This window comes from Heptranchias perlo, chromosome 5 (assembly GCF_035084215.1).
Source record: "Heptranchias perlo isolate sHepPer1 chromosome 5, sHepPer1.hap1, whole genome shotgun sequence".
NCBI lineage: Eukaryota > Metazoa > Chordata > Chondrichthyes > Hexanchiformes > Hexanchidae > Heptranchias > Heptranchias perlo.
Window position 1 is genome coordinate 55,944,793 of NC_090329.1, and position 24,997 is coordinate 55,969,789.

At 40.9% G+C, this 24,997-nt stretch overlaps 1 protein-coding gene across 18 annotated transcripts in view; it reads right to left on the bottom strand.

Annotated features, from left to right (window-relative positions):
* The window catches only part of LOC137321765 (dystrobrevin beta-like), a 534,882-nt gene that overhangs the window by 428,120 nt on the left and 81,765 nt on the right, over nucleotides 1–24,997 (bottom strand). For 2 of the 18 annotated variants that reach the window (XM_067984405.1, XM_067984406.1), the window contains exon 1: nucleotides 2,838–2,970. The exons of 4 other annotated variants lie outside the window; for them this stretch is intronic. In XM_067984405.1, coding sequence (XP_067840506.1) covers nucleotides 2,838–2,923 — 86 coding nt within the window. In that variant the 5' untranslated portion in view covers nucleotides 2,924–2,970. Of the gene's footprint in view, nucleotides 1–2,837; nucleotides 2,987–22,927; nucleotides 23,173–24,997 lie in introns of those variants that run through there. 12 more of the 18 variants (XM_067984399.1, XM_067984398.1, XM_067984416.1 and 9 more) reach the window with 10 other exon arrangements.

The following is a 24,997-nucleotide window of genomic DNA, read 5'->3' on the forward strand; positions in this document are numbered from 1 at the left end:
ATCTTGCTGGTGACCCGCACTGTGGACCTGGACCTTGACCTTTCACCTGTGTTTCTCAGTAAAAAAACACCATTTGGTTCCAAGAGTTTGTTAGGACCATAGTAAACAGCGAAAAAACAAACTCCAATTTTTCCGTATATCTTATTGCCTTATATTGAATCGGGAAGCTGTCAATTTCCTTTCTGAATGATTAAACAACATCTCCATGCTTTCAGCAGTTTATCCCATAAATTTGGAACTTTGCAAAGAAGTTTAATTGTTCGTTCCCTGGACTGAAACCTTTGTCCAGTCCTCCGGCTCCACAAAAAGGGTTCTCCTGATTTTACAAGTTTGAATTGTGCCCTTGGAGAAAATTCAAGAACGAATTGAGCATTCAAAGTTTGCCTGTATAACAAATCACTGCAGTCCAAAAATAATTGATTGTGTGAAATGCTTTGAGACATTTGATATGATAAGATGCTAAATAAATACAACTTATCGTTCACTCTCAAGTCTCACCTTAATTCAGTCATTATCGCCAACAAATAAAATGTTGTTGCCTTTTTTCTGTCCTTCCCTATTAGCCAATAATTTCGTATAACTAGAATGACCAGAACTCGATGAATTACTCCAAATTTCATATTATAGAATCATAGAATGTTACAACTTAGAAATAGACTGTTCAGCTCATCAAATCAGTGTCATTGTTATTCTCCACAGCAGCCACGAATCCCACTCCCCTGTACACTCCCTATACCCTTTAATAGTCCACTTTTCAAGCAACTATCCAATTTCCTTTTAAAAGAATTATAGACTCTGCTTGTGACATGGGTTGGTAATTGGTTTGGAGGTAGGAAACAGAGTGTGAAGATAAAGGGAATATACACTGATTGGCAGAATGTGACAAATGGTGCTCCCCAGGGATCTGTACCGGGGCCTCAGCTTTTCACCATATATATCAATGACTTGGATGAAGGAATAGAGAGTTGTGTGCCCAAGTTTGCAGATGACACTAAATTAGATGGAACAGTAAGTTGTGTAAATGGAAGGAGGAAGTTACAAAGGGACATAGACAGATGGTGCATTTGGTTACAGGTGGTAACAATGGTGAGTGGGCAAAAATGTGGCAAATGGAATTCAATGTGGGGAAGTGTGAGGTTATATACTTTGGATCTGAGAAAGACAAACTGGAATATTTTCTTAATGGGTGAGAGACTATGAGCTGTGGACGAGCAAAAGGATTTAGGTGTCCATGTACACAAATCTCGAAAAGCTAGTGCACAGGTGCAAAATGTAATCAAAAAGGCTGATAGAATATTGGCCTTTATCCGAAGGGGGTTGGAATACAAAGGGAAGTTATGTTTCAGTTGTACAGAACCTTGGATAGATTGGCCTTGGAGGGGGTACAGCCCAGATTCACCAGAATTATACCAAGGCTTAAATTGTTAAATTATGAGACAGGTTGTATTCCCTTGAGTTTAGAAGGTTGAAGAGTGATTGAATTGAGGTGTTTAAAATGATAAAAGGATTTGATAGAGTAGGTACAGAGAAACTATTTCCTCTGGTGGGGGAATCCAGAACAAGAGGCACAGTCTTAAAATTAGAGAAATGTGAAATTCTATCCCCCAAAAAACTGAGCATACTGGGTCAATACTGAGATTGACAGATTTTTATTAGGTAAAGGTATCAAGAGACGTGGATCAAAGGCAGGTAAATGGAGTTGAGGTACAGGTCAGCCATAATCTAATTAAATGGTAGAACAGGCTCAAGGGGCTGCCGTGCTCACATGCAGTAAAACCTGGACAACATCCAGGCTTGCGCTGATAAGTGGCAAGTAACATTCGCGCCAGACAATGACCATCTCCAACAAGGGAGAGTCTAACCACCTCCCCTTGACAATCAACGGCATTACCATTGCCGAATCACCCACCATCAACACCTTGGGGGTTATCATTGACCAGAAACTAAAATGGACCAGCCACATAAATAACGTAGCTACAAGAGCAGGTCACAGGCTAGGTCCTCTGCGGCGAGTGACTCATCTCATGACTCCCCAAAGCCTCTCCACCAACTACAAGGCACAAGTCAGGAATATGATGGAATATTCTCCACTTGCCTGGATGAGTGCAGCTCCAACAACACTCAAGAAGCTCGACACCATCCAGGACAAAGCAGCCCGCTTGATTGGTACCCCATGCACCACCCTAAACATTCACTCCCTTCACCACCAGCACACCGTGGCTGCAGTGTGCATCGACAAGATGCATTGCAGCAACTCGCCAAGGTTTCTTCAACATCACCTCCCAAACCCGTGACCTCTACCGTGTAGAAGGACAAGGGCAGCAGAGCAAGGGAACACCACAAACTGCGTTCCCCTCCAAGTCACATGCCATCCTGACTTGGAAATATATCGCCGTTCCTTCATAGTTGCTGGGTCAAAATCCTGGAACTCCCTTCCGAACAGCACTGTGGGAGAACCTTCACCACACTGACTGCAGTGGTTCAAGAAGGCGGCTCACCACCACCTTCTCAAGGGCAATTAGGGATGGGCAATAAATGCTGGCCTTGCCAGCGATGCCCACATCCCATGAATGAATTTTTAAAAATGGCCTACTCCTGTTCCTATGAGCAGAGTACCAAATTCGCATCCTTCGACTGGGAGTTACCCAAATGCCTAATTGTTTGCATTGAAAATAACAGCTGTTCCTTTTTTTTAAAAAACGGTAGGTCAACTATCACATTCAAATCTTTCTCTTTCCCCATCATCTTCAAAGGCATACTCTTCACTTTTTTAAACATCAACAGTTGTCACAAACAAATACATGTTTTCAGCCAGGTTGAGCACTGGGAACTTTTACCTTGACCACTTCATTTTATTTGAGGTAAATGAGGAATGCCACCAGGCCTGAGCCAAACTCCTTCCCAATTCATAGATATTTCTCATGAGCTCTGGTTCCAGTCTGGGGCTTCCTTATTTGTCTGTATATCCTCCCCAAGTATGTTCAGTTTCTCACAGATCAGGCGCCGTGCACTGGAGCACGAATACACAGCATCACAGAGCAGAAAGGCTGGAGGTTTGAATACCTACTCCATTCGGTTCTCAACCTAAGCCATGACAGGAAAAAACGTACTGGTTCGAAGCTTGGCTTATTTGCGCAGAAGGGAGGTAGAGTCGGATGAGATGTCCTGCCTGGGCCGTATCTTACTATGTGCTGATCAACAAGGGACGGTAACATAGATAAGGCAGGAAACCGCTTGCTCTCAGCAGCAGAGTGGTCTGAAGATATGGAAATAATTACCAATCTAAAAAAAACACAAATTAGTTTTTTTTTTAAATTCTTTGGGTCTCACCTAGGTATAAATATATACTGGATAGTCTGATGTGTTCTCCTGTAAAATCTTTTCCTGGATTCATGTAGCAGCCTATAAAAAGCAGGTCAAATTAGACGCAAGAGGTCAACTCTCTCAGATTCTGAAGTGTGTTAGCTGCATCCAGTTTGCAGAAAAACAAAGACAGAAAACACTTGGGTTCATCCAGTATGGACTTGTTCATGGCATTTCCTTTTGCTAATTTAATCTAACAATCAAGAACAAGAACTTACTGAAGACCTGACAATGCAGACTCTGAGCAATGAAAGGGTAAATGCTGTCGGCTTTCAAAATTTAGCCGAAGAGTTGGCAGAAAGGAGAATGGTGGACAGGAAATTTTACAAAATAAAGCACCAACCTTATCAACAAATGCAATAAATTAGACTCTGATCCAGTACTTCAACTAAAAGTTTAACGTTCTGTATATTTTCTGCTTAGAAGTGAAAGTACTTCTTTCGGAATAGAAAGCTAGCGCAGTATTATCCTAAATGAAAAGTAAAGGCACAATAATTTTACGAATGTTGTTATATTTTGGAGAGATCATATTGTGATTTAAAGAGGAGCACTACCATAAAGTGTGTTGATAAAGCTGCCTCTTGCTTGTGCAAAGTAGTGATGGAATGATATATTTTGCATCAAAACATTCTTCCCTCATAAAAATGTTCTAACACTTGCCATATTATTGTGCATTATGTTCCCAAGGATTTGTATTCACTCTCCTGCTACAAAACACCACCTCCAACCATCTTAAATCAACTTTTTTCAATTGATTTTAAACATTCCACATCACATTCATAGCTGATGTATTTGGAGTGTGAGAAAGTGATTGTGGATATTTAAACCACTCAACCGCTACACTAAATGTGCTAATGATTTCACACAAAGTTTTGCTGGCTGCAAAACTGAAAGATTACTGTCTTTTGAATAACTTTGTCTTCAGTACTTTGCAAACTGTGCTGTGCTATCTTGTGAATATAAATACAAAAAACAGACCTGTACAAAATACTAAGTCTCCACATCTACAGAAACAGTTTTAATTGCATTTCATGAAGGGTAAGAATATCAAATCTACTTACATCAAAAAGAAAGGAAGCCATTAAATTCACCCTTGATTCTAATATTAGGCTCAATTCACTGTTATGCCGGGAGCGTATTAACTGGCACACTCTGGGCAGTAGATGTTGTTGACACTGCACTGCGAAATAAAATTCAGAATTCTATGCAAATTAGTAACTGCTCTGAAGCCATTGTGCTGTTATGTTATCATTTGTTTCCTTCAGTCAAGTAAACTGATCACTTAGAAAGGACCTCGGGTCACTTTTTTTTTAAAGTTCCATTTGGGGGTAAGCGAATAGCGTTGAGCCGAACAGAAGCCAAGGCTATTCAGACGCGAACCCTGCCAGGGATCAGAACTGCCTGAAGAGTGTGCAAAAATATAGTTGCAGCGAACATTATAACAGCAAATGGGATATTAAACTTGTTTTCAAAAACTCACCCTGTGCAAGGCAAAATGCCAGGTTGAAGTTGCTGGATAAAATCACTCTGACTTATCGGTTTTAAACACTATGTCAAAACTGGCATCACTAAAACTATAACCTCATTAACACCACAAGCAATTACCCCTTTTACAGAAATCATATCATGGAAAATAACAGACTATTTTTATCCAGGGCTTTACAATTTTAGAATTCAATTTCAATTAAAATAAATAGTAAAAACATTCAAAGGTTTTGCAGGAATACAATTGGTGATCAAATAAAGTAAGTAAAGAAATACTTGCATTGATGCCTTATCATATTGTCGAAACATCTCAAAGCACTTCACACAATGGCTCACTTTTAGGAGTACAGCGACTCTCAAGTAGGGAAAGTATGCAACATTCAATGGACGCTCTCAACTGCAACATTCGGTTAAAATGAGCATTTGCTCTGAGATAGGAACATAGGGGAGTAGGCCATTCAGCCCCTCGTGCCTGCTCCGCCATTTGATAAGATCATGGCTGATCTGTGATCTAACTCCATATACCTGCCTTTGGCCCATATCCCCTAATACCTTTGGTTACCAAAAAGCTATCTATCTCAGTTTTAAATTTAGCAATTGAGCTAGTATCAATTGCCGTTTGCGGAAGAGAGTTCCAAACTTCTACCACCCTTTGTGTGTAGAAATGTTTTCTAATCTCGCTCCTGAAAGGTCTGGCTCTAATTTTTAGACTGTGCCCCCTACTCCTAAAATCCCCAACCAGCGGAAATAGTTTCTCTCTATCCACCCTATCTGTTCCCCTTAATATCTTATAAACTTCGATCAGATCACCCCTTAACCTTCGAAACTCCAGAGAATACAACCCCAATTTGTGTAATCTCTCCTCGTAACTTAATCCTTGAAGTCTGGGTATCATTCGAATAAACCTACGCTGCACTCCCTCCAAGGCCAATAATTTTATGCAATGAGTGACACTTGAATGGTTTTATCTTTACAGACTTATGCAAAACTTGGAATATATTGAGAGTCAGCAGAGGTTACCCACTCTCTATGCTCTGCGGTCTGGAGCACAGTGGTGATAAATATTTGGCTATTAAACAGCCTGTCCCTTTAAGGCCACTGCTCAGATGCTCCCTGAAGGGAAATGATCTAAATGTGCACATCCTGAGGTCAACGAGTGCTGCTGCAAGTTTCTCTGGATTGCCAGCTTCTTGGTTCATCTCCTTGAGGAATGCCAGTATGTCTTTTAAGTTAGAAAAAAAAAGAGCAGGAAATAACTGGCTCCCTCTGTTTCTGTTTCTGTTTCTGTTTTTTTTGTTGGTTGTACAAAGTGTGATAGAACCACAAAAGTTTATAGCACAGAAGGCGGCCAATCAGCCTATTGTGTCCAAAATCTCCTTTAGTGACTTGGTTGTCCATTTTTTGTTTGATTACGCTTCGGCAAATATCATCCACCGAAGCCTACCTCAGCAAGAATGCCTTCAGAAGAGAAGGATTGGGGAGAAAATTGGCAGGCACATAAGTACGGTGACTATAACTGTATTTATAGTACAACCTCCTTGGATTTTCACTTTATGAACATTGTTACACGACAACACTACTTGCCTTGACAGTTGCTGCCAAAGTACTGTTAGGTTAGCTGCAATAGAGGGCGAGTGAGCACCCTTACCGAAGGTAGTTTAACTTCAACTTTCCATAGCTTATATTGCATCTATAGTCGTAAATGGTACAGAATATACCTCTGTCAACTTCACTTACTGTGGCATGAATGTTCTGAAACAAAATTACTTAATGATGAGTCGATTAGTACGTCGCAGACTCCAATTTGTATTTCAGCCCTTGAGATCGTATTCATTAGAGTGAAGAAGATGTGAACAGAATTCAATCTTTTGGGTCTACACAGAGGGCAGTTCTAAGTCAGTTCATTTCCTGGGAGATAAAATTACCTGCTTAACAAGAGATGACTTTCCATTTGTTGTGCTTACATTAGCTTTGTGTAATGCAACACCTGAAAAATCTGAGGGGAAAAGGCAGTTTTTCTTTAAGCTGAATTCTGATTGGGGCAAATAACCCCACAACTTAATCTTTCCCAATTCCTGCCCGCAAAAAAATGCAAATTTGTTGTGATGAGATTGTATTACGGGTTAGCAGAGAGTCCTTTCACCGGAACCGAGTTCAATTCCAGCCAAGACGAATCGGATGAAACAACCTCCTCTCTCGGAGCTTTAGGGGAGCTATGTTCTATGTATCAATATTTTTGGATGCCCAAGGATTCCTTGTGGGAGCATTCCTCCCAACTCAGAAAGAAACCTTTCAAGAATTTAAAACTTCACTTGCCTGGGCCTCTTCTGGCCCTGGATCCATTTTGCAGCAGCTTTCCCTGGCGTGGTCAGCACTGTGCGCGTCTCTCGCGGCTCGGGGTTAAAGTCGCGTCAAGGGCCTCATAAGCCTTCCGAAATTCAGGAGCTAAAATAACGGCCAGCAAGATTGTGGCGTGAACGGGGTGGAGCTAAGTACTCTCCCCCTATTTTAACCCCTCGCAGCCCCATCTTTGTCAGATACAAATGGTTAAAATTGTGGCTGAAGTCACAAAGCATGACAATTGGCTGGACACACTCTGTAGTTGTATTAGTACTGTGCAACCCATCCTGCAATGTAAAGAGTAGATTCCATAACACTAAGTGCCTCAGGCAAATTTTACAGAAATACTGCTCAAAACATAGCACAAGTTGTAATGCAGAGCTCTCCCGCATACTCCTACTGCAAGAGGTTTTCTTTCTTCATACTTTGCCCATCTGGTCTCAGAACAAGAATGCTAAATAAGTTCCAGTTACAAATAATGATTCTTGTTGTGCAAAACTGACCTGAATGAATCACCATCAATTGGATCTCGCTGATCAGCAAAAATCATTTCAGAACAAATTGTTCTTCCTGACTATTGATCCACAACAATATGGCTATTGTACTTTTAAAGATGACTAAAGCTGTACTCAAGAAATTCTTAATGGTGTACTTACAGTTTCCAGTATCAATATTCCTCACCTATCCCAATCAAAAATATGCCTCCGACGTTCACCAACTCTTTCTTCGAGATGAAACAAGGTCAACTTTATCCTTCCCCCACTGCCCACCCGCCCAACTGTCTGGCATCTCATGAGACAATTTTTCCCTTTTGAGTGGCCCCAAGTTATCTCACGTTCATCTATGGGTCCACTTACACTGCAGCTACCTGCTTGAGCTGGCAGCTGTCGTTCAGGTTTCACCCTGTTTACACTGCTTGCCTCCTAGCTGGTTGGAATTTTTAACTGTCCTGTTCGGAAGAGAGCTCTGTGCATGCCTGGATACTCGCAAGAACAGAGCTCCCTTCCAACATTTAAAAATGTAAACATTTAGAGTGTAGGCAGGGGAGAATCCCTGTTCTCTAAACATAAATTGAAGCAAACTATCAAGTTCTTAGAAACGAATGAGATTTCACCCGATTTCTCAGACTACATTTTATAAATGAAATAAAAAACAAAAGAATTCTAAATTCCAGATTTGGGTGCAATTAAAAAACGGTGAAAATAAATGCTGAAATCCGAATGAAGAGCAAAACTGAAAACCTTAAGTGCAGTATTTGACTGGCCAATTTGTCTCATGATTACTGGAACACTCCAAGTGAATGCTTTTATGCAGTCCTATCACCCTTTCCAGCACAAAATTTTTTTTTAAATTCTTCTAATCTTCACTTCCATGTTAGTTGCTACCACACAAAACAATATTACCATGGTGACACTGCAGAGTTAAAAATTCAGTACATTGTAAGATGCATTTCTGATCTTTCTTTTAATTGATCTGAACGAAACAATCATCGTTGCTTTACAGCATTCATCTAATTTGACCATGCGTATTTTTGAATATTATTTTGATCTGCATGCTAAATAATCTTTTATATTGTGTATTTTTTAAAATATACTCTTCACTGGCTTCTTTTGAGAGGGAAGTGCATTTTGTAAATTCATTCCTTTGGAACGATTTCTATCTTAGTATCCTTACCATCTTTTAAGGAGGTTGAGGAATTTATTTCATTTATTATACATTATGATAGTCAGCACAAACCAAGTATTATATACCATAAGAATTGCTTATCCACAGCTTTAAATCAACTTAGTGGCACACAACTGTTCATCCAGGTCCAGCAGTCAAGAAACACCAAGCATTCTGATTAGTATTAATCTAGTGTTAACCTGCCCTGACTGTAGCACCAAGTACCACTAATTGGAACTGATTTGGCAAACTCACTTTGATGCCAGAGACTCCCACTCCTGTTATGTCTTTTGTACTGAACGTTTCTTTTCCCCTAAATTGTTCACAAGGAGTTCAATATTGCTCCCATGTCTGAAGAGGCACTTCTAGGTCCCCTCTCACACTCAGAGATAGATAGAGGAAAAAAAGTCATTGTTTGACAGACAATCCTCTTGCTCTTAAACTGCCTCTCTCCATTGCACTCTGTATTCTTTATTTTAATCGATAATTTTATACTCATGCTTCTCTAAATTTTTTTGTTCCTTCAAAGCTTGAAATAGGCCATATAACATGCTCATCCTACTCCTGCAGCCCTACTGCATTGAATTCAAGACTATTAGCACACTCTCTTGTTCCAATTTGCTCCTTTCTTAGGATCTCAAAATTGTGGAACTACTTACCTCCCTCGATGTTTCCTCCTTCCTATAATCGTCGGCCTTTTAAGACCCAAATTTGGCATCACCTCATTTCTACTTCCTGATTTACTCATCCTTTCTTTTGCTCTTTTTAACCTTGATGATATTCTACATTATTGGCATTGTCCCTTCACCGAGATTTCTCAATGAAAAAAAATGTGATCAACGAATGAAGATACCCAAATACAAAAAAAAAACAGCTTTGATTTTCTGACAAGACAAAGATTTTTCAAAATAAACTTTCAGCAGACTATACTGATCATTACTTCTTTTTGCTGCACCTGGTCCTGCCATCGGAGCACGTTATTGGAGACACTTGATTTATACTGGTGTACAACTCTACGAAGCATTTATATTGATTTGTTAATAACATGTACATGCACACTTGAGGCACTGCACATGAATGCAAAATGTGTAAACTTTTGGAATTTATTTTTCTCCATTGTTATCTTCCTATTCTGAAATGTTTTCAGTGAAAACGGAGCAAAGTTAGTTGATATCCTGTGGCATTGCACACGGGGAGTCAAGATCAAATGTGGTCTTCAGGTGCAGCAGGATTAGAGGTCAAGGGAGAAATGGACCAGGGTGCACAGACATAATTCAGTCCCCATTTTAAATTCAAAATTCTGTTCCTATTTTATTACATCATAAATTCCTATGTTCACATGTGTAGTGGAAACTGCCTTTGTAAACTTGTCATGGAGTAATTACACCCCACTAATAAAAAAGATGTAATAGCAGGAACACATCAGTTTGAGCAGAGAGCACACTACTGAGTAAGCTCATAATAGTGAGGTAGGAACAGAGTGAAAATAATACTTCCCAAGCAGGAATTTGGCTAGAATGGGAATTCACAGCAGTGTTCTTTAATTGCAGTTTAATGTATGGAGCTGGCAATGGTAGAGGAAGAAACGGTGACTACCAACAGGTCAAGGAAAATAAGGAGAGGCAGGCGAGAGGAAGAATGTCCAGAGTAAATTACCTTCTCCAAAAAGTGAGAAGAAAATATGAAGAAAGACGTGAAAAAAGACAGTGTCAATATTTACGGGTAGGTGGTTGAAGGAAAGGGGAATAACAGAGATATGGAGCCAGGGTGGGCACATGCGATTAGGGATATTGCTTGTGTGGAGGATAAACACCAACACGGATGGGTTTAACCGAACGGCCTGTTTCAATGTTGTAATTTCTATCATCAAAACAAATTAACTGGCCATTTATCTCACTGGTATTTCTGAGACCTATGCTGTGTGCAAATTAGCCGCTGAAGTAAGTCACTGACTGTGAGGCACTTTGGACATGAAAGGTGCTATACAAATACAAGTTCTTTCTTTCCATCTCCAACCCCAAGTCCATCACTTGTGATGCTGTCTGCTCATCATCAAGGCCAATGATTTGCAGCTTTGTGGGAGAAAAAAAATGGAAGGAATATGATCCCAGACATCTCGTGAAAATCCTGGAAAATGTCAAAACCCTATGTCATTAAAAAAAACTGACTTACTCGGTCATCATAAAACAGTGGGACCAACTATAAAAACAGATGGAATTGCAGAATGCTATCCCCAAAACACTGATAAAAATCCCAGAATCCAATGTGGAACAGTGAGAATTTGACTTATCATCAAGTTACCATAAAATTATGGCGCTGTCATCATTTAGTGGCAGGCACAGTCACAGTCACAACTGAGGTTGAAAACCACCAAAGGCATGTAGCTTTAATACTCAATGATGCATAGCAAATTTTTCAGCACCACGAATCCAAGTTTAAAACTGGAGTTCAAGAATGTTTAAAACTAAGTGGGGGAACCAGGTTTCTCAATAATAAAACCAGGCTTCCCAGCACAATCCAGGCCTCTTAAGTGAGGTATGAAACAAACATCCCCTATTTCAGTTGCTGATCCCTGGATAGGGCCTCGGATCCATCTGCAGAGAATCAAGGTTGGAATTAAAACACACCCATCACTACACAGGCATATTTATTAAAAGCTGAAAAGATTTCACAGTATTCAGCAGGTATAGAAAAAAGGTTTGGCCTCTCCACGTAGCTTCCTCAACAACAGTAATGGGATGGATCGTTGGACACAAAATGTCATTGATCATAACAGCAAATCATCTTTCAGCTCAATCTCACCTGCAGGTACAATCCTCTCCCTATCGGTTGTAATTCAGTGAAACTAATGCATCTTCCTGCAATGAAGAACGACTATTCTATTGTATGTGAAAATGTGATTTCTGTTTTTGGTTCCTAAAAGCAACAATGTTGGGCTCTCATACTTAATCGTAGCATGAATTAAATGCTGCATTATAGGTAAGTTGCAGTGAAGGGTAGGAGTGACACTATGCTATTATCTGCGCACTAAATATAGCCAGGAAGAATTTTTTTTTTTTAAAAGTGTGCAGCTCCAGACAAACAATTCAAATTCTCTTTACAGAAATCAAAGTGCCTTGAGGAGAGGATGAAAAATGAACACACTTCCACAGTTTCTTTCACTTTTCTCCACGCACAAAGCTTGTTCATTACTTGCAGGCAACAAATTCAAAACTATGTAATTATTGCCAATCTACTCTCATCTCAATGTTACCATGCTCACTAATACTTAAGACATTAAAGGCTCGTCACATCTGCAGGCCAAATGAATAATTTGACTGGCTATCTCCAGATTAGTACCAGTATATGTATTTCTTCAGAATGCCTATACTTGTTTCAGTTCAACTCAGTTTACTTTATCCAGGGCTAAGTGAGCTACAGTGAAATCAAAATAAGCCACAAGGCTTCTGGCTGATTATTGCTCATACCCCATGCCCTTGGAGGAGGGAAGGAGAAAATTAGCCAGAGTTTTGGCTCTTGATCCTGATTAGAGAGTGATTCCTTCTGGAATGTGCGCATGTCAGATGATTACCATGCTCAGCAGCAATGCCCTCCACATTCAAATACTCTGATGGCAAACCGTCTAACGTCACAAATGCAGAATAGTTACTTGTATGAGCTACGCAAGGGCCCCTGCAACCATATTCTAGCAGGAGAAACTGGAGGAAAAAAATACTTTTTCTCCAAAGTTTGCCATAAACATATTCTACACATCTAGTTTGTCTTCATATTGATTATCTGCATAAAATTATCAAAATTTTCCTTGAGTATTTTTCTGTTGAGAAGCCTAAAGAGAAGGACAAAAAGTTCTGCCAGGACTAACTCGGCTCCAGACCTCATTACAGCCTTGGCTCAAACATGGACAAAAGAGCTGAATTCCAGAGGTGAGGTGAGGGTGACTGCCCTTGACATTAAAAGCAGCATTTGACTGAAATGTGGCAGCAAGGAGCCAGAGCAAAATTCAAGTCAATGGGAATCAGGGGGAATACTCTCCAGTGGCTGGAGACATGCCGAGCACAAAGGAAGATGGTATTGGTTGTTGGAGGCCAATCATCTCAACCCCAGGACATCGCTGCAGGAATTCCTGAGGGCAGTGTCCTCGGCCCAAACATCGTCAGCTGCTTCATCAATGACCTTCCCTCAATCATAAGGTCAGAAGTGGGGATGTTCACTGATGACTGCATAGTGTTCAGTTCCATTTGCAACCCCTCAGATAATGAAGCAGTCAGTGCCCACATGCAGCAAGACGTTGACAACATCCAGGTTTGGGCCGATAAATGGCAAGGAACATTCACGCCAGACAAGTGCCAGGCAATGACCATTGCCAACAAGAGAGAGTCTAACCACCTCGGCTTGACATTCAACTGTATTAACATCACTGAATCCCCCACCTTCAACATCCTGGGGGTCACCATTGACCAGAAACTTAAGTGGACTAGCCACATAAATAATGTGACAACAAGAGCAGGTCAAAGGCTGGGTATTCCGTGGCAGGTGACTCACCTCCTGACACCCCAAAGCCTTTCCACCATCTACAAGGCACAAGTCAGGAATGTGATGGAATACTCTCCACTTGCCTGGATGAGTGCAGCTCCAACAACACTCAAGAAGCTCGACACCATCCAGGACAAAGCAGCTCGCTTGATTGGCACCCCATCCACCAACCTAAACATTCACTCCCTTCACCACCGGTGCACTGTGGCTGTAGTGTGTACCATCCACACAATGCACTGCAGCAACTCACCAAGGCTTCTTTGACAACACCTCCCAAACCCGCGACCTCTACCACATAGAAGGACAAGGGCAACAGGCGCTTGGGAACACCACCACCTGCACGTTCCCCTCCAAGTCATACACCAGCCTGACTTGGAAATATATCGCCGTTCCTTCATCATCGCTGGGTCAAAATTTTGGAACTCCCTACCTAACAGCACTGTGGGAGTACCTTCACCACACAGATTGCAGTGGCTCAAGAAGGCAGCTCACCACCACCTTCTCAAGGGCAATTAGAGATGGGCAATTAGAGATGGGCAATAAATGCTGGCATTGCAAGCGACGCCCACATCCCATGAATGAATTTTTAAAAAATCAAAATTGTCCTTGAGTTTTTTTTTTTTGAGAAGCCTAAAGTGAAGGGCAAAGGCCTCGACTGTAGGAGACCATCAAGGTTGAAAAAAGCAGAAGGGAAGAGGTAAATCTGGAAGCTGCAATTAACTGATCTCAAACTTTTCCTTCCATAAAGCTAAGCACTGTATATGGAACAAAATACTGAAGAGCATAAGGAACTCCACAGAACTTAGTTTTTTTTTAATTCATTCATGGGATGTGGGCGTCGCTGGCATTTATTGCCCATCCCTAGTTGCCCTTGAGAAGGTGGTGGTGAGCCGCCTTTGTGAACCGCTGCAATCCGTATGGTGAAGGTTTTCCCACAGTGCTGTTAGGTAGGGAGTTCCAGGATTTTGACCCAGCGATGATGAAGGAACGGCGATATATTTCCAAGTTGGGATGGTGTGTGACTTTGGGGGGGAACGTGCAGGTGGTGTTGTTCCCATGTGCCTGCTGCTCTTGTCCTTCTAGGTGGTAGAGGTCGCGGGTTTGGGAGGTGCTGTCGAAGAAGCCTTGGCGAGTTGCTGCAGTGCATCCTGTAGATGGTACACACTGCAGCCACAGTGCGTCGGTGGTGAAGGGAGTGAATGTTTCGGGTGGTGGATGGGGTGCCAATCAAGCGAGCTGCTTTGTCCTGGATGGTGTCGAGCTTCTCGAGTGTTGTTGGAGCTGCACTCATCCAGGCAAGTGGAGAGTATTCCATCACATTCCTGACTTGTGCCTTGTGGATGGTGGAAAGGCTTTGGGGAGTCAGGAAGTGAGTCACTCGCCGCAGAATACCCAGCCTCTGACCTGCTCTCATAGCCACAGTATTAAAATGGCTGGTCCAGTTAAGTTTCTGGTCAATGGTGACCCCCAGGATGTTGATGGTGGGGGATTCGGCGATGGTAATGCCGTTGAATGTCAAGGGGAGTTTCCTGGGTAAGTTTAAAGATTAGTTAAATTATTACGTAGAAGAATAGCCAAGTGTGGTTGTTTTACTATTTAGTCATCAATATTGCAGAATGTCAATACATTCTAAAACCAGTCATAAAAACTTGCCAAACTTTCCTGAATGCTTTCCCCAAACATTTACAATCTACAAAACAGAACCCACATTTAGTGTGATTGCTACTCATTTACTAACTACCAATTATCTTTGCAAATATGAAACACATAAATCCTGACAACAAAGCTCAAGAAAAAGAAACAAATAATAATTTGCAAATAATTTCTTGGGATTTTCAGAAGTATATTTTTCTTTGAATTTTGAACAGGTAATCTATGGGGAAGATGAGCCTCAAATGAATTGAATGTATCTTCACACCATAATTACAGGGTCCAAAACAGGAAATTAGTAATCATTTTCAATATATTCTTTCCACTGCATCTGAAAATGTTCTCCCCTACTTTTTGCAAACCTGGTGCTGTCTTGTATGAGGAGCCTTGGTCTTTTATGTTGGTTTTTCAATTTTTAAAATTTTTTTTTCCAATAATATAACCTCTAGAAATAAATGCATCTTTCAATTAAGATTACATTTCTAGGACGGAATTGAAATCCAGTGTGATTTTTTTTGCGATGAAATGGACACCACATAGAATTTGCTGCTACTATAATAAACAGAGTTTATTCTACATGTCCATTAAAGTAATCTTACATTCCTCATTATCATAGCTGATTTTAAAATGGCCTCCATCACTATTATATGGACATTATCTCCTCTTCACAATGGTACTCGAAACTGGCTACACATCATATGTAAAACATTTCTAACCTTTCCAGATAAGCCTTCTCTTCAAGCTGATGCATCAGTACACTAACCTTATCATTCTATCTTCTACATTTTGGTTATTGAGACCATCTTCAATGTCTACAGATACTTACTGATCTGATAATCATCATATTCAGGTACAGTATTATGAAAGAACAAACAAGGCTTCTGGACACTTTACCTGCATATTAATATTTTGAGCTTGTATATTTTTTAAAAGATATGCTATTGATCTTTAACTTCACCAAAAAAGTTATGACCTTTCTAGGCTGGAATTTATTCAAGTGAAGAACACAGCAAGGGACAGCAGCAGTGTTTGAGTCTATCACAAGTCCTCAAAAAAAAACTCTCATCTGATTGAATCATAATGACCCAATATTCTTCACCTTGCTCTCAGGCCCAGGCCTATCAAACACAAACTGCTGAACAAAGCGTCAAAGTTAAGAGTTTTGTTGTAACTGCTGTCAATTCAAATAAACTACCAAAGCTCACATCACGTGCGACTCTTAAAAAAGGTCCTGTTTCATCCCACAGGCTTATTTCTGTCAATCGTGGAACATCCAGGAACAGCATGAATTTTATTTTTATGTCCCTCTTCCCTGCCCCAATTTTGTCGTCAGACTCTCTGCCTGATCCTTAGCCTCTACCAATGCCAATTTGTCACTAGCCAGCAGAAGATATGTTATACCAGCACAGGCTGATTTCTCTCCCATGGGAAGCAGCGTCTCCTCCCAATAACCTCAGGAAATCAAGAAAACTGTGCAGGAACCTACCAAACCATCATCCAACATATCGTTTTGGAATAATGCTCATCATTATAAGGAAAATGGGTAGTAAATGAAAGTATGATCTAAATGCAGAGGATATGAATACACCCACATCCAAATATAATCTATACATTACACCAATATGGGTCAGCAGTAAACCAAGATATTTGATTGCTTATGACAACATATTGAGTTACCTCACAACTGACTCCTTGACTCACATTAACCTAATATACTTCACATAGTACAGCTCCAACTTTTATTTTATTTAATTAACATCAACTGTCTCTTACATGTGCTGATTGTGAGATCTCCCATGGCATCGTTCATGGTGAATCTGAGCATTTGCAAAAGCGAGACAGGGAGTGAATGTGATGCTTACATGAACTGCTGGCTAGATACAAGACTTTTATTGCATACTTGTACATTAAAAAATCCTACACTTTCACTTTGGTGCAGTTTATGTGACAAAATCCACCATGGGGAGCCATTTACGTGTCACACACTACCCGTTCACATAAATTTACTTCCTGTGTTATGCTTTTCATGTCAACGCTTATAATGGCATATCAACATTTGCCTGGCAAGTTGTAGTCACAGACCTTTGGTCAGAGAGTGGCACTGTATCACAAGTCACCCAGGCCTGCTGCCATTTTGTTTTTCCGACCCATTTTGGGTGTTTTTAAAAATGTTTTAACACATATTTTTGGGGGCTTTAACTTAATTATTGCAGCGAACAGGATCTCCTCTACCATCTCAACCAGTTTGTGAACACTCAAACACAGACTTCATCTATCCATTCCCTACTCACCCTTGTATGGTCTGGCATAAGCCGAGCACTCAAGCCTGGACTTCAACCTCCCCATCCGATCCTTTTGCGGCCGCTCGATTAACATTCTCCTTCCTCATCCCATTTCATATCCTCGTAAATAGCAGTCAGACCTCAAATCCACATTATAACCCCTAACTTCTCACCCCGATCTCTCCCTTATTTCTGACCCCCTAATCTCTTAATACCGCATAACTCTGCTCCCCTCCTCAAAGTTTCCCTCCAAGCATCTGATATTTGTGCTAGCTGAACCAGCACTGAAGCCTTTAACAAGCTGAACACTTTACAAGAGCGTAAAGTGATTAAACCACAAAAATATATAGTATTAACACTTTAAATACCTTAGCAAACAAACAGCCTAGTTTCTGCTCAGTATTTTTTGAAGAGGCTTTTAGTTTTGGTCACTTACCTTTCACATCGGTGTGGGTGGCGCAATAAATTCCACCACAGGGCAACAATACACTTAGTCACTATCCTATACAATTCTATTAGAAAGGATATATTGGCCGTGGAAAGCGTGCAGCGCAGATTCACCAGAATGTTACTAGGGCTCCGAGGGTTAGATTATGAGGAGAGATTAAATAAACTAGGCTTGTATTCCCTGGAATATAGAAAGTTAAGGGGTGATTTGATGGAGGTTTTTGGGTTTTGAAAGGAATCGATAGGGTAGAGACAAACTTTTTCCGTTGGTGGGCAAGTCTAGGACAAGGGAACATAACCTTAAAATCAGAGCCAGTCCATTCAGGAGAGAAGTGAGGAAACACTTCTTCACGCAAAAGGTGGTAGAAGTGTGGAACACTATCCCACAAAAACAGTAGATGCTCACTCAATTAATAATTTAAAATCTGAGATCAATAGATTTTTGCTCGCCAACAGTACTACGGGATAAGGAGCAAGGATACAGATCAACCAAGATCACACTGAACGGCAGAACAGGCTCGAAGGGCTGAATGGCCTACTCCTGTTCCTATAGTATTAACTAATTAAGTGCCTTAGCAAATCAAGTGCCTATATTTATCTCTAATTTTAAACAGCCTTTTAATTTTTTTTAAAAAACAGCTTTCACTTTGGTGCAGTTTGTGTGACAAAATCTGCTATGGGGGAAGCATTTATGTAATTACGTGAATAGCAATTTACGATTTACAGCTGGTTTGGGCAGTAAGTACTGAGCCATGCATACCAAGGAGGTCCTAGGTTCAGTTCTCCAGATAATTCAACTAATTTGTCTAATCTCAGCTGGGGCATCAGTAGAAATGCTGCAATGGGCCTCAAAACCCCTGGGTTAGGAAGGGGAAAATCCATCGGTGTTACTCGTCCCGATTGTTCATACATCTGAGAAAATAGATTACAGCACAAGTGCGAATTAGATCCAGACATTCAATAATCCATGGAAACACCTCAGCCATGATTTTCCTACCTGGGCAATACTGTGGCAGCCAGATGCTGAAAATGGAAGGCAGTGCCAAGCCACCAGAAATGCACTCAGTTTGTATGTCAATGCGTTTTCCAATGGATGTGACCAATGGTGGTAGAAGCACCCACCTCAAACATTTAGGCACTTCAGTTTATTCATCTGATGGGGGGGTATCCGTTTTGCATGCCATTTTCCACTGTTCTGGTGTGCAGCATGTCAAATATATCGAGCTTTCATTTGAAACAAGCATCCAGGGTTGCTAGGCAATGATAAGTATCCCAAAAGGCATGAAGGGGATACTGTTTATATGAAGGCAAATATACTAAGCCATTTCTTTTGTTTTCTTCCCCCGTAAATCTTCATGAGCCTTTATGTCACTTGTTGTTAACTGTTGACATTTGCTGGAATCGATGAGTTTCCCCAATGTAAATCCACTGGGAGTATTTGGGAGAAGAGGAGGACCTTCAATAGTCAGATCAGGCTGCATGAGAGATGCTCTGTCCCCACTTGCCAGTAGTCACACACCTACATCTGCAGTCACAGGAGAATATACCTCACTTCGGCAGACAATTAGTGCCGATGGAGGCGCATCTTTCCAAACGAAGCTGTGACAGCAGACCCAATAGCATCATGAAGATGTGTAAATGCCTGACTAACTGTAATGCTGTATGCTTCCTCAGAAGCAGCCCAATCACAGTATATCATGTTTTCAGTTTGTATGGAAGTAGTCTTGCCAGGGTGATCAACCATGAGCATTGCCTGATTAGCCACACCCATCAAGATGCCACCAACCATTTCTGGAGGGTCTGGCACACCTGCCTGTCAATGAGCATGGGCAACTATCTTCTCAGGGTCTGGGTCAGCAGAGACAGAGGCAGAGCTATGCCACCACCTGCAGCTACCATGCAGTTCAGAGTGACACATCCATCAACGGTAATGGGCTGAAACTTCACTCCATATTCTTGCATGTGTGCTGCAATGCTGATGGCACAATAGAACAGAGCGCAATCCTCCTTGCACCCATCTCATGCTGCACCACCTCGCATTTATATAGCGCCTTTAACAAAGTAAAATATCCCAAAGCACTTCACAGGAGCGATTATCAAACGAAATTTGACACTGAGCCACATAAGGAGATATTAGGACAGGTGACCAAAAGCTTGGTTAGAGAGGTAGGTTTTGAGGAGCATCTTAAAAGAGAGGCAGAGAGGTTTAGGCAGAGAATTCCAGAGCAAAGGGCCTAAGCAGCTTCAGCAGCCAAAATATAGAGGGTCAGGTGCTGGGCTGCTCCATCATTTGCCTTCAAGCCTGCACCTTGGGTTTTGTTTCCTTTCCTTTCATTTTTGCCCATCCCTTCTTAGTCTCTTGCCTCTTCAACCTTAGCAAAGGCTACGAATGATTCTGGATGCCTTGCACAACTCTCCAAAGTCTTTCAGAAATTTTAAGATATTCTGTAATGTTCCCTATCCCTTTAAATTTCAATTACACACAATTTTACACTCCCATTAGTGCACTGCGTACACCCATCCAAATCTGGACCTGTAACTCTGCTAATGAGCTGACCTAGACAAATTAGGTGCAAATAGTACACTTCTCTTGCTGTCTGTCCATAACCCAGCACTGACCATTCTGGCACAGACTATACCAAAAAAAGGAAAATCTCGGCTTATAAAACTTAACGTACACAGCTAAGTTTTATCATTTACATAGATTTACATAAAATGTACAGCACAGAATCAGACCATTCGGCCCAACCGGTCCATGCCGGTGTTTATGCTCCACATGAGCCTCCTCCCTCCCTACTTCATCTATCCTTATATTCCTTTCTCTCTCATGTGTTTATCTAGCTTCCCATTAAATGCATCTATTCCAGTCACCTCAACAACTTGTGGTAGTGAGTTCCATATTCTAACTACTCTCTGGGTAAAGAAGTGGTTAGAATGCCTTTTAAGAGCAAGACAGTGGCAATATTAGATTGAGTGAATACCCAATGTGGGTTACAAATTATGGTTAAAAACTGGGATGCATATTGCCCAGGTGTGTGCCTTCCACGTTCAGGTTTTACAGATGCCTCTTGGCTGTAGCTCATTTGGTCCTGATTACACTAGCTGTGCCTATTTACACAGGGATTGTGGTCACCTGCTCTCATTCACATGAAAACAAGCTGATAATCACTTACCAGATACTGTACAGTTTCAAAAATTTCCACATCCCACACAAAAACTTAGTTACCTTTTAGGTTTACATATGATTGACCAGTTTTCCTACAGTTAAAGTAATGCCTATAATCTGCTCCACAAAATCCAAACTGGCATGTCTAACGTCTTGCCCTCTGGATACTGTAATTTTTGTGAAGTATAAAGAACACAGCCCTTGTGGTAAGATTTTGTAAACAAGTTTCTGTTTCAAGAAACACTGGCATACTTTACTAGGAATGTTTGCCTTTGGTCTGAATTCTTACGCTCAGCGTTGTAATTGTAAAAGATTCGATTGAAAATACCTTACACTTCCAGTTAAACATTGTGGTAGGTTTGAACGGACATCGTGTAGAAGGGATGGATAGTAGCAAATTCTATTAATGCAGCTTGGACAAGGATTAAACAAAGCATACCTGTACCACAATAGTGTTTTACCCATAGTAATAATAGCAGTTTTAATTCAGAGGATGGACTGCACAACCGAAAAATTATGTGCCAAATCCTTCTAAAATACCTGGGGCCCACAAAGAAACAGAAAATGATTTAAAATGGGTACTAAAACTTCAAATCAGTTTTTAAAAATTTTACTGTTACACATCGTAGCTAGAGAAGCAAAATCATAACAATATGAAATAAAGTCTGAAATCATCACTGGTCAGCACACCGCCTTTTGAATCCAGCTACTTTTAATTTGCAAACGACGAAAACCAACTGTAAGTATTGTGCTAAATATTGGATAACCTGTCATTACCTCAGAAAGTCTGGTGTTGTGACAAACTGCTGCTGCACAAGATAAGAGTTTTTTTTTAAAGAAAAAAGGGCATGGGTGCCTGCAGCTGGATTAGTTATCCGAAAAAATGCAGCTCTCGCCAATGCTTCCCTTTAAATAAGTGAATCAGCAAGAAATGAGAAACTGGAGTCTGTGGCTTTCCAATATATACAACTGCACTTTTTGGCATCATTGGTATAAACATTTAAATATCAATACACTACACATAAATGTGGAAAAAGCTCAATGTTTGGATAAGCATTTTAATGTGTTACACTTCTGCACTGAAAAGGAATTTCTAACTGATGAACTATGTATGTTAGTTTAATATTATGGCATTTTCAGTTTTAGTAGGGAGAACACTAATGTTGCCAACTGGAAAAAAAATCTATGCAACTTTTTCGCTATCAGCCAAACGGTAAGAAAAGCAGACCACTCCACACTGATCAAGGATATTCACAGGTGCAGGAGGGATGCTCCACACCACAAGCCAAACATTACTTACAGTACAATTACAAGGCAAAAAAAAAAGTCCCAGCCTGATGATTTCTCTCAAAAGGAAACCAAATCGAGAATGCGCCTTGAAGTGGACGTTACTTCCAGGAATTAATGTACTCAGTGATGGAGTGGAAAACGCAAGTTAGCGAAACTGCTGCACCCACAGAATGTTTTCCCTCCTCGGCATCTTAGTGCAGGAGTCGCCCTCTATTCGTACGTAAAAAATGAATTGTATTTTTATTGATGAAAATACGTTCGAGAGCGTACCGCAACACCAACATTTCCTCTCCCGAACTGAGGAGTCTGTGTTGAATAACCAAAGCCCCATTCTATGCAGACAAATAAAATCTGGAAAGGCGGTTCGAGCATTTAATGCTCACGAATATATTTCAATGCACGGAGAAAATATAACGAAAAGCACATTGGGCATGAAAACCCACAAATGCATAAAGTAATTTACGAGAGCTCACACGGCGTGCTCGGAGATATGTGTGTGAACGTTTCCGTGCTCTCCATCCAAGGGGATCTGCCAAGGATTCCAGACCGAACGCCTATCCCTGTTGTGAGGGAATCCTCCCGCTTGCCCGTTTAACCTTCCTTTCTGGGTGGACTATCAGTCAGCCCCACTAGTTATTCTGTGCTTTCCCGGGTTAGGAGACACATTCACGTTGAGGAGAGTGTGCAGCATGTTGTTTTAACTGACCTGCAAAGCGGCAAAACAAGAGCTCCGACCCAGCCTGTTCAGCGCAGTCCTCTGGATTCCTCCCTCGGATCACTCTATCAATACCCCACGCTATTTCTGTCTGCCCACACCATCCGGCAGCTCTTCCTTATACTTCATTCCTTCAACTGTGAACAAAACAACCGCCGCAGCTGCTTCAAGCTCCTTCAGGAACCACAACACCAGGCTCCCCAAATCTTTCACAGGCAGGAACAGACCACAGTCATTCCCATGTACAGTACATGACCCGAACGGTACGTCATGCTGCCGCTGGGCTGAGCTCGGAGCTTCTGTCAAATGACAGGGGGAAGGTGGCTGCCAGTCACACATGATCCGTGCAGCAGGCACGCTGGAAGATTGTACGGGGGGCAAAAGAAAGAGGAAGCTATTACTTCCTCTCTTTCTTTCTCAAACAGAACCATTGCACCAGATAGTTTTTGGAAAGCTTAAAGACTTACTGTTCAAGCTGGCGCACATTGCCCTCATTTTGGTGTCAATGCACCATTTGGTTTGCACCGGTTTCTAATGTAGCTGAAAGTACTGTACCTCCCATTCTGCAAAGCAACGTTTTATATAAAGAACGTGTGTGTGTATATATATATATATATTTACATACACACGTTTTAAAATTAAATTTTAAAAAATGAAATCACACATTTAAAACGGGGAAAAAACAGCAAATGCTGGAAATCTTAAATAAAAACAGAAAATGCTAGACAGACACGGTTCTGATGAAGGGCACATATATAAAAGTAACCGGGGGGAAATATTCAAGTTAAACTTTTTTACAATTTTAATTTAAACATAACATTTATCCAAATTAAACATATCTGAAATGATTGCTTTCCGTCAGTTATAAATGGTCTACAGTAATTTTAAAACTCCTAACTAGACTAATTCAATGCAAGTTTAACAAAGTTCTAAAAATCCAATCACAGAAAATGAAGAAGAGTTTTTAAGAATAATTGTGAATAATACGTGAATAATTTCCCAGCAGTTTGGCCAATTAAGCATGACGTTTTTTTAAAAAACACAGCTGCAGCATTCATTTGGCAATTTGACAAAGTTGTAGATAAACAATATGGAAAAACAATATAGAATCCTCAACCTGGTATTGTGTTAGCGAAACAACTTGCATTTATATAGCACCTTTCACAACCTCAGCACATCCTAAAGCACTTTACAGCCAATGAAGCACTTCTGAAATCTAGTCACTATTGCAGCAAATGCGACAGCCAATTTGTGCACAGCAAGGTCTTACAAGCAGCTATATAATAAATGACCACAATCTCTTTTTTTAGTGACGTTGATTGACGGATAAAAATTACACCGTGCTCTATTTCAAATGTGTCATGGGATCTTTTACATCCACCCAAGGGGGCAGATGGGGCTTCAGTTTAATGTTGCATCTGAAATAACGGCACCTCCAACAGTGCAGCACTCCCTCGGTACTTCACTGAAGTGTCAGCCTGGATTATGTGCTCAAGACTCTGGAGTGGGACTTGAATGCACAACATTCTGACTCGGAGGTTAGAGTGCTGCCACTGAGCCAAGGCTGACACTATGAAATCCATATACCAATAATTGTCTGTTTTCACTTCCATACCCACAAAGAGTCTCTTTCGCCAAAACCTATATAGATTAGTTAGTCAAGAAAGTTTTTTGATTCTTTGGGTGCAAATACGAGACACCCTTTTCATGAGAAGTATGAAACTACCCTTAACTGACATAAAAAAAAAAGCTTTCTTTATAAAATATATCCTCCAGCATGGTACCAGCTGTCCTCAATATGTGAAATCACCCTATGCAACATTAATCCAGATTGAATCACCAAGTTTGATCATGGACTGTGCTGAGTTAGCCTACCTCAGTGGAGCTGGCGGTAAGTGAAGGAAGGAGGGAAATATTGCAATTTGCCTTGACACTCGCAGCTAAAGAGAAGGCTTTAAAGTGAAGGTGGGATAAAACAAGGTGTCTACTCCGAACTGCCATATAGCAACCTTCTGTCAAGAGCAACCTCCACCTCCACTTCCTGACACCCTGATGGTATAG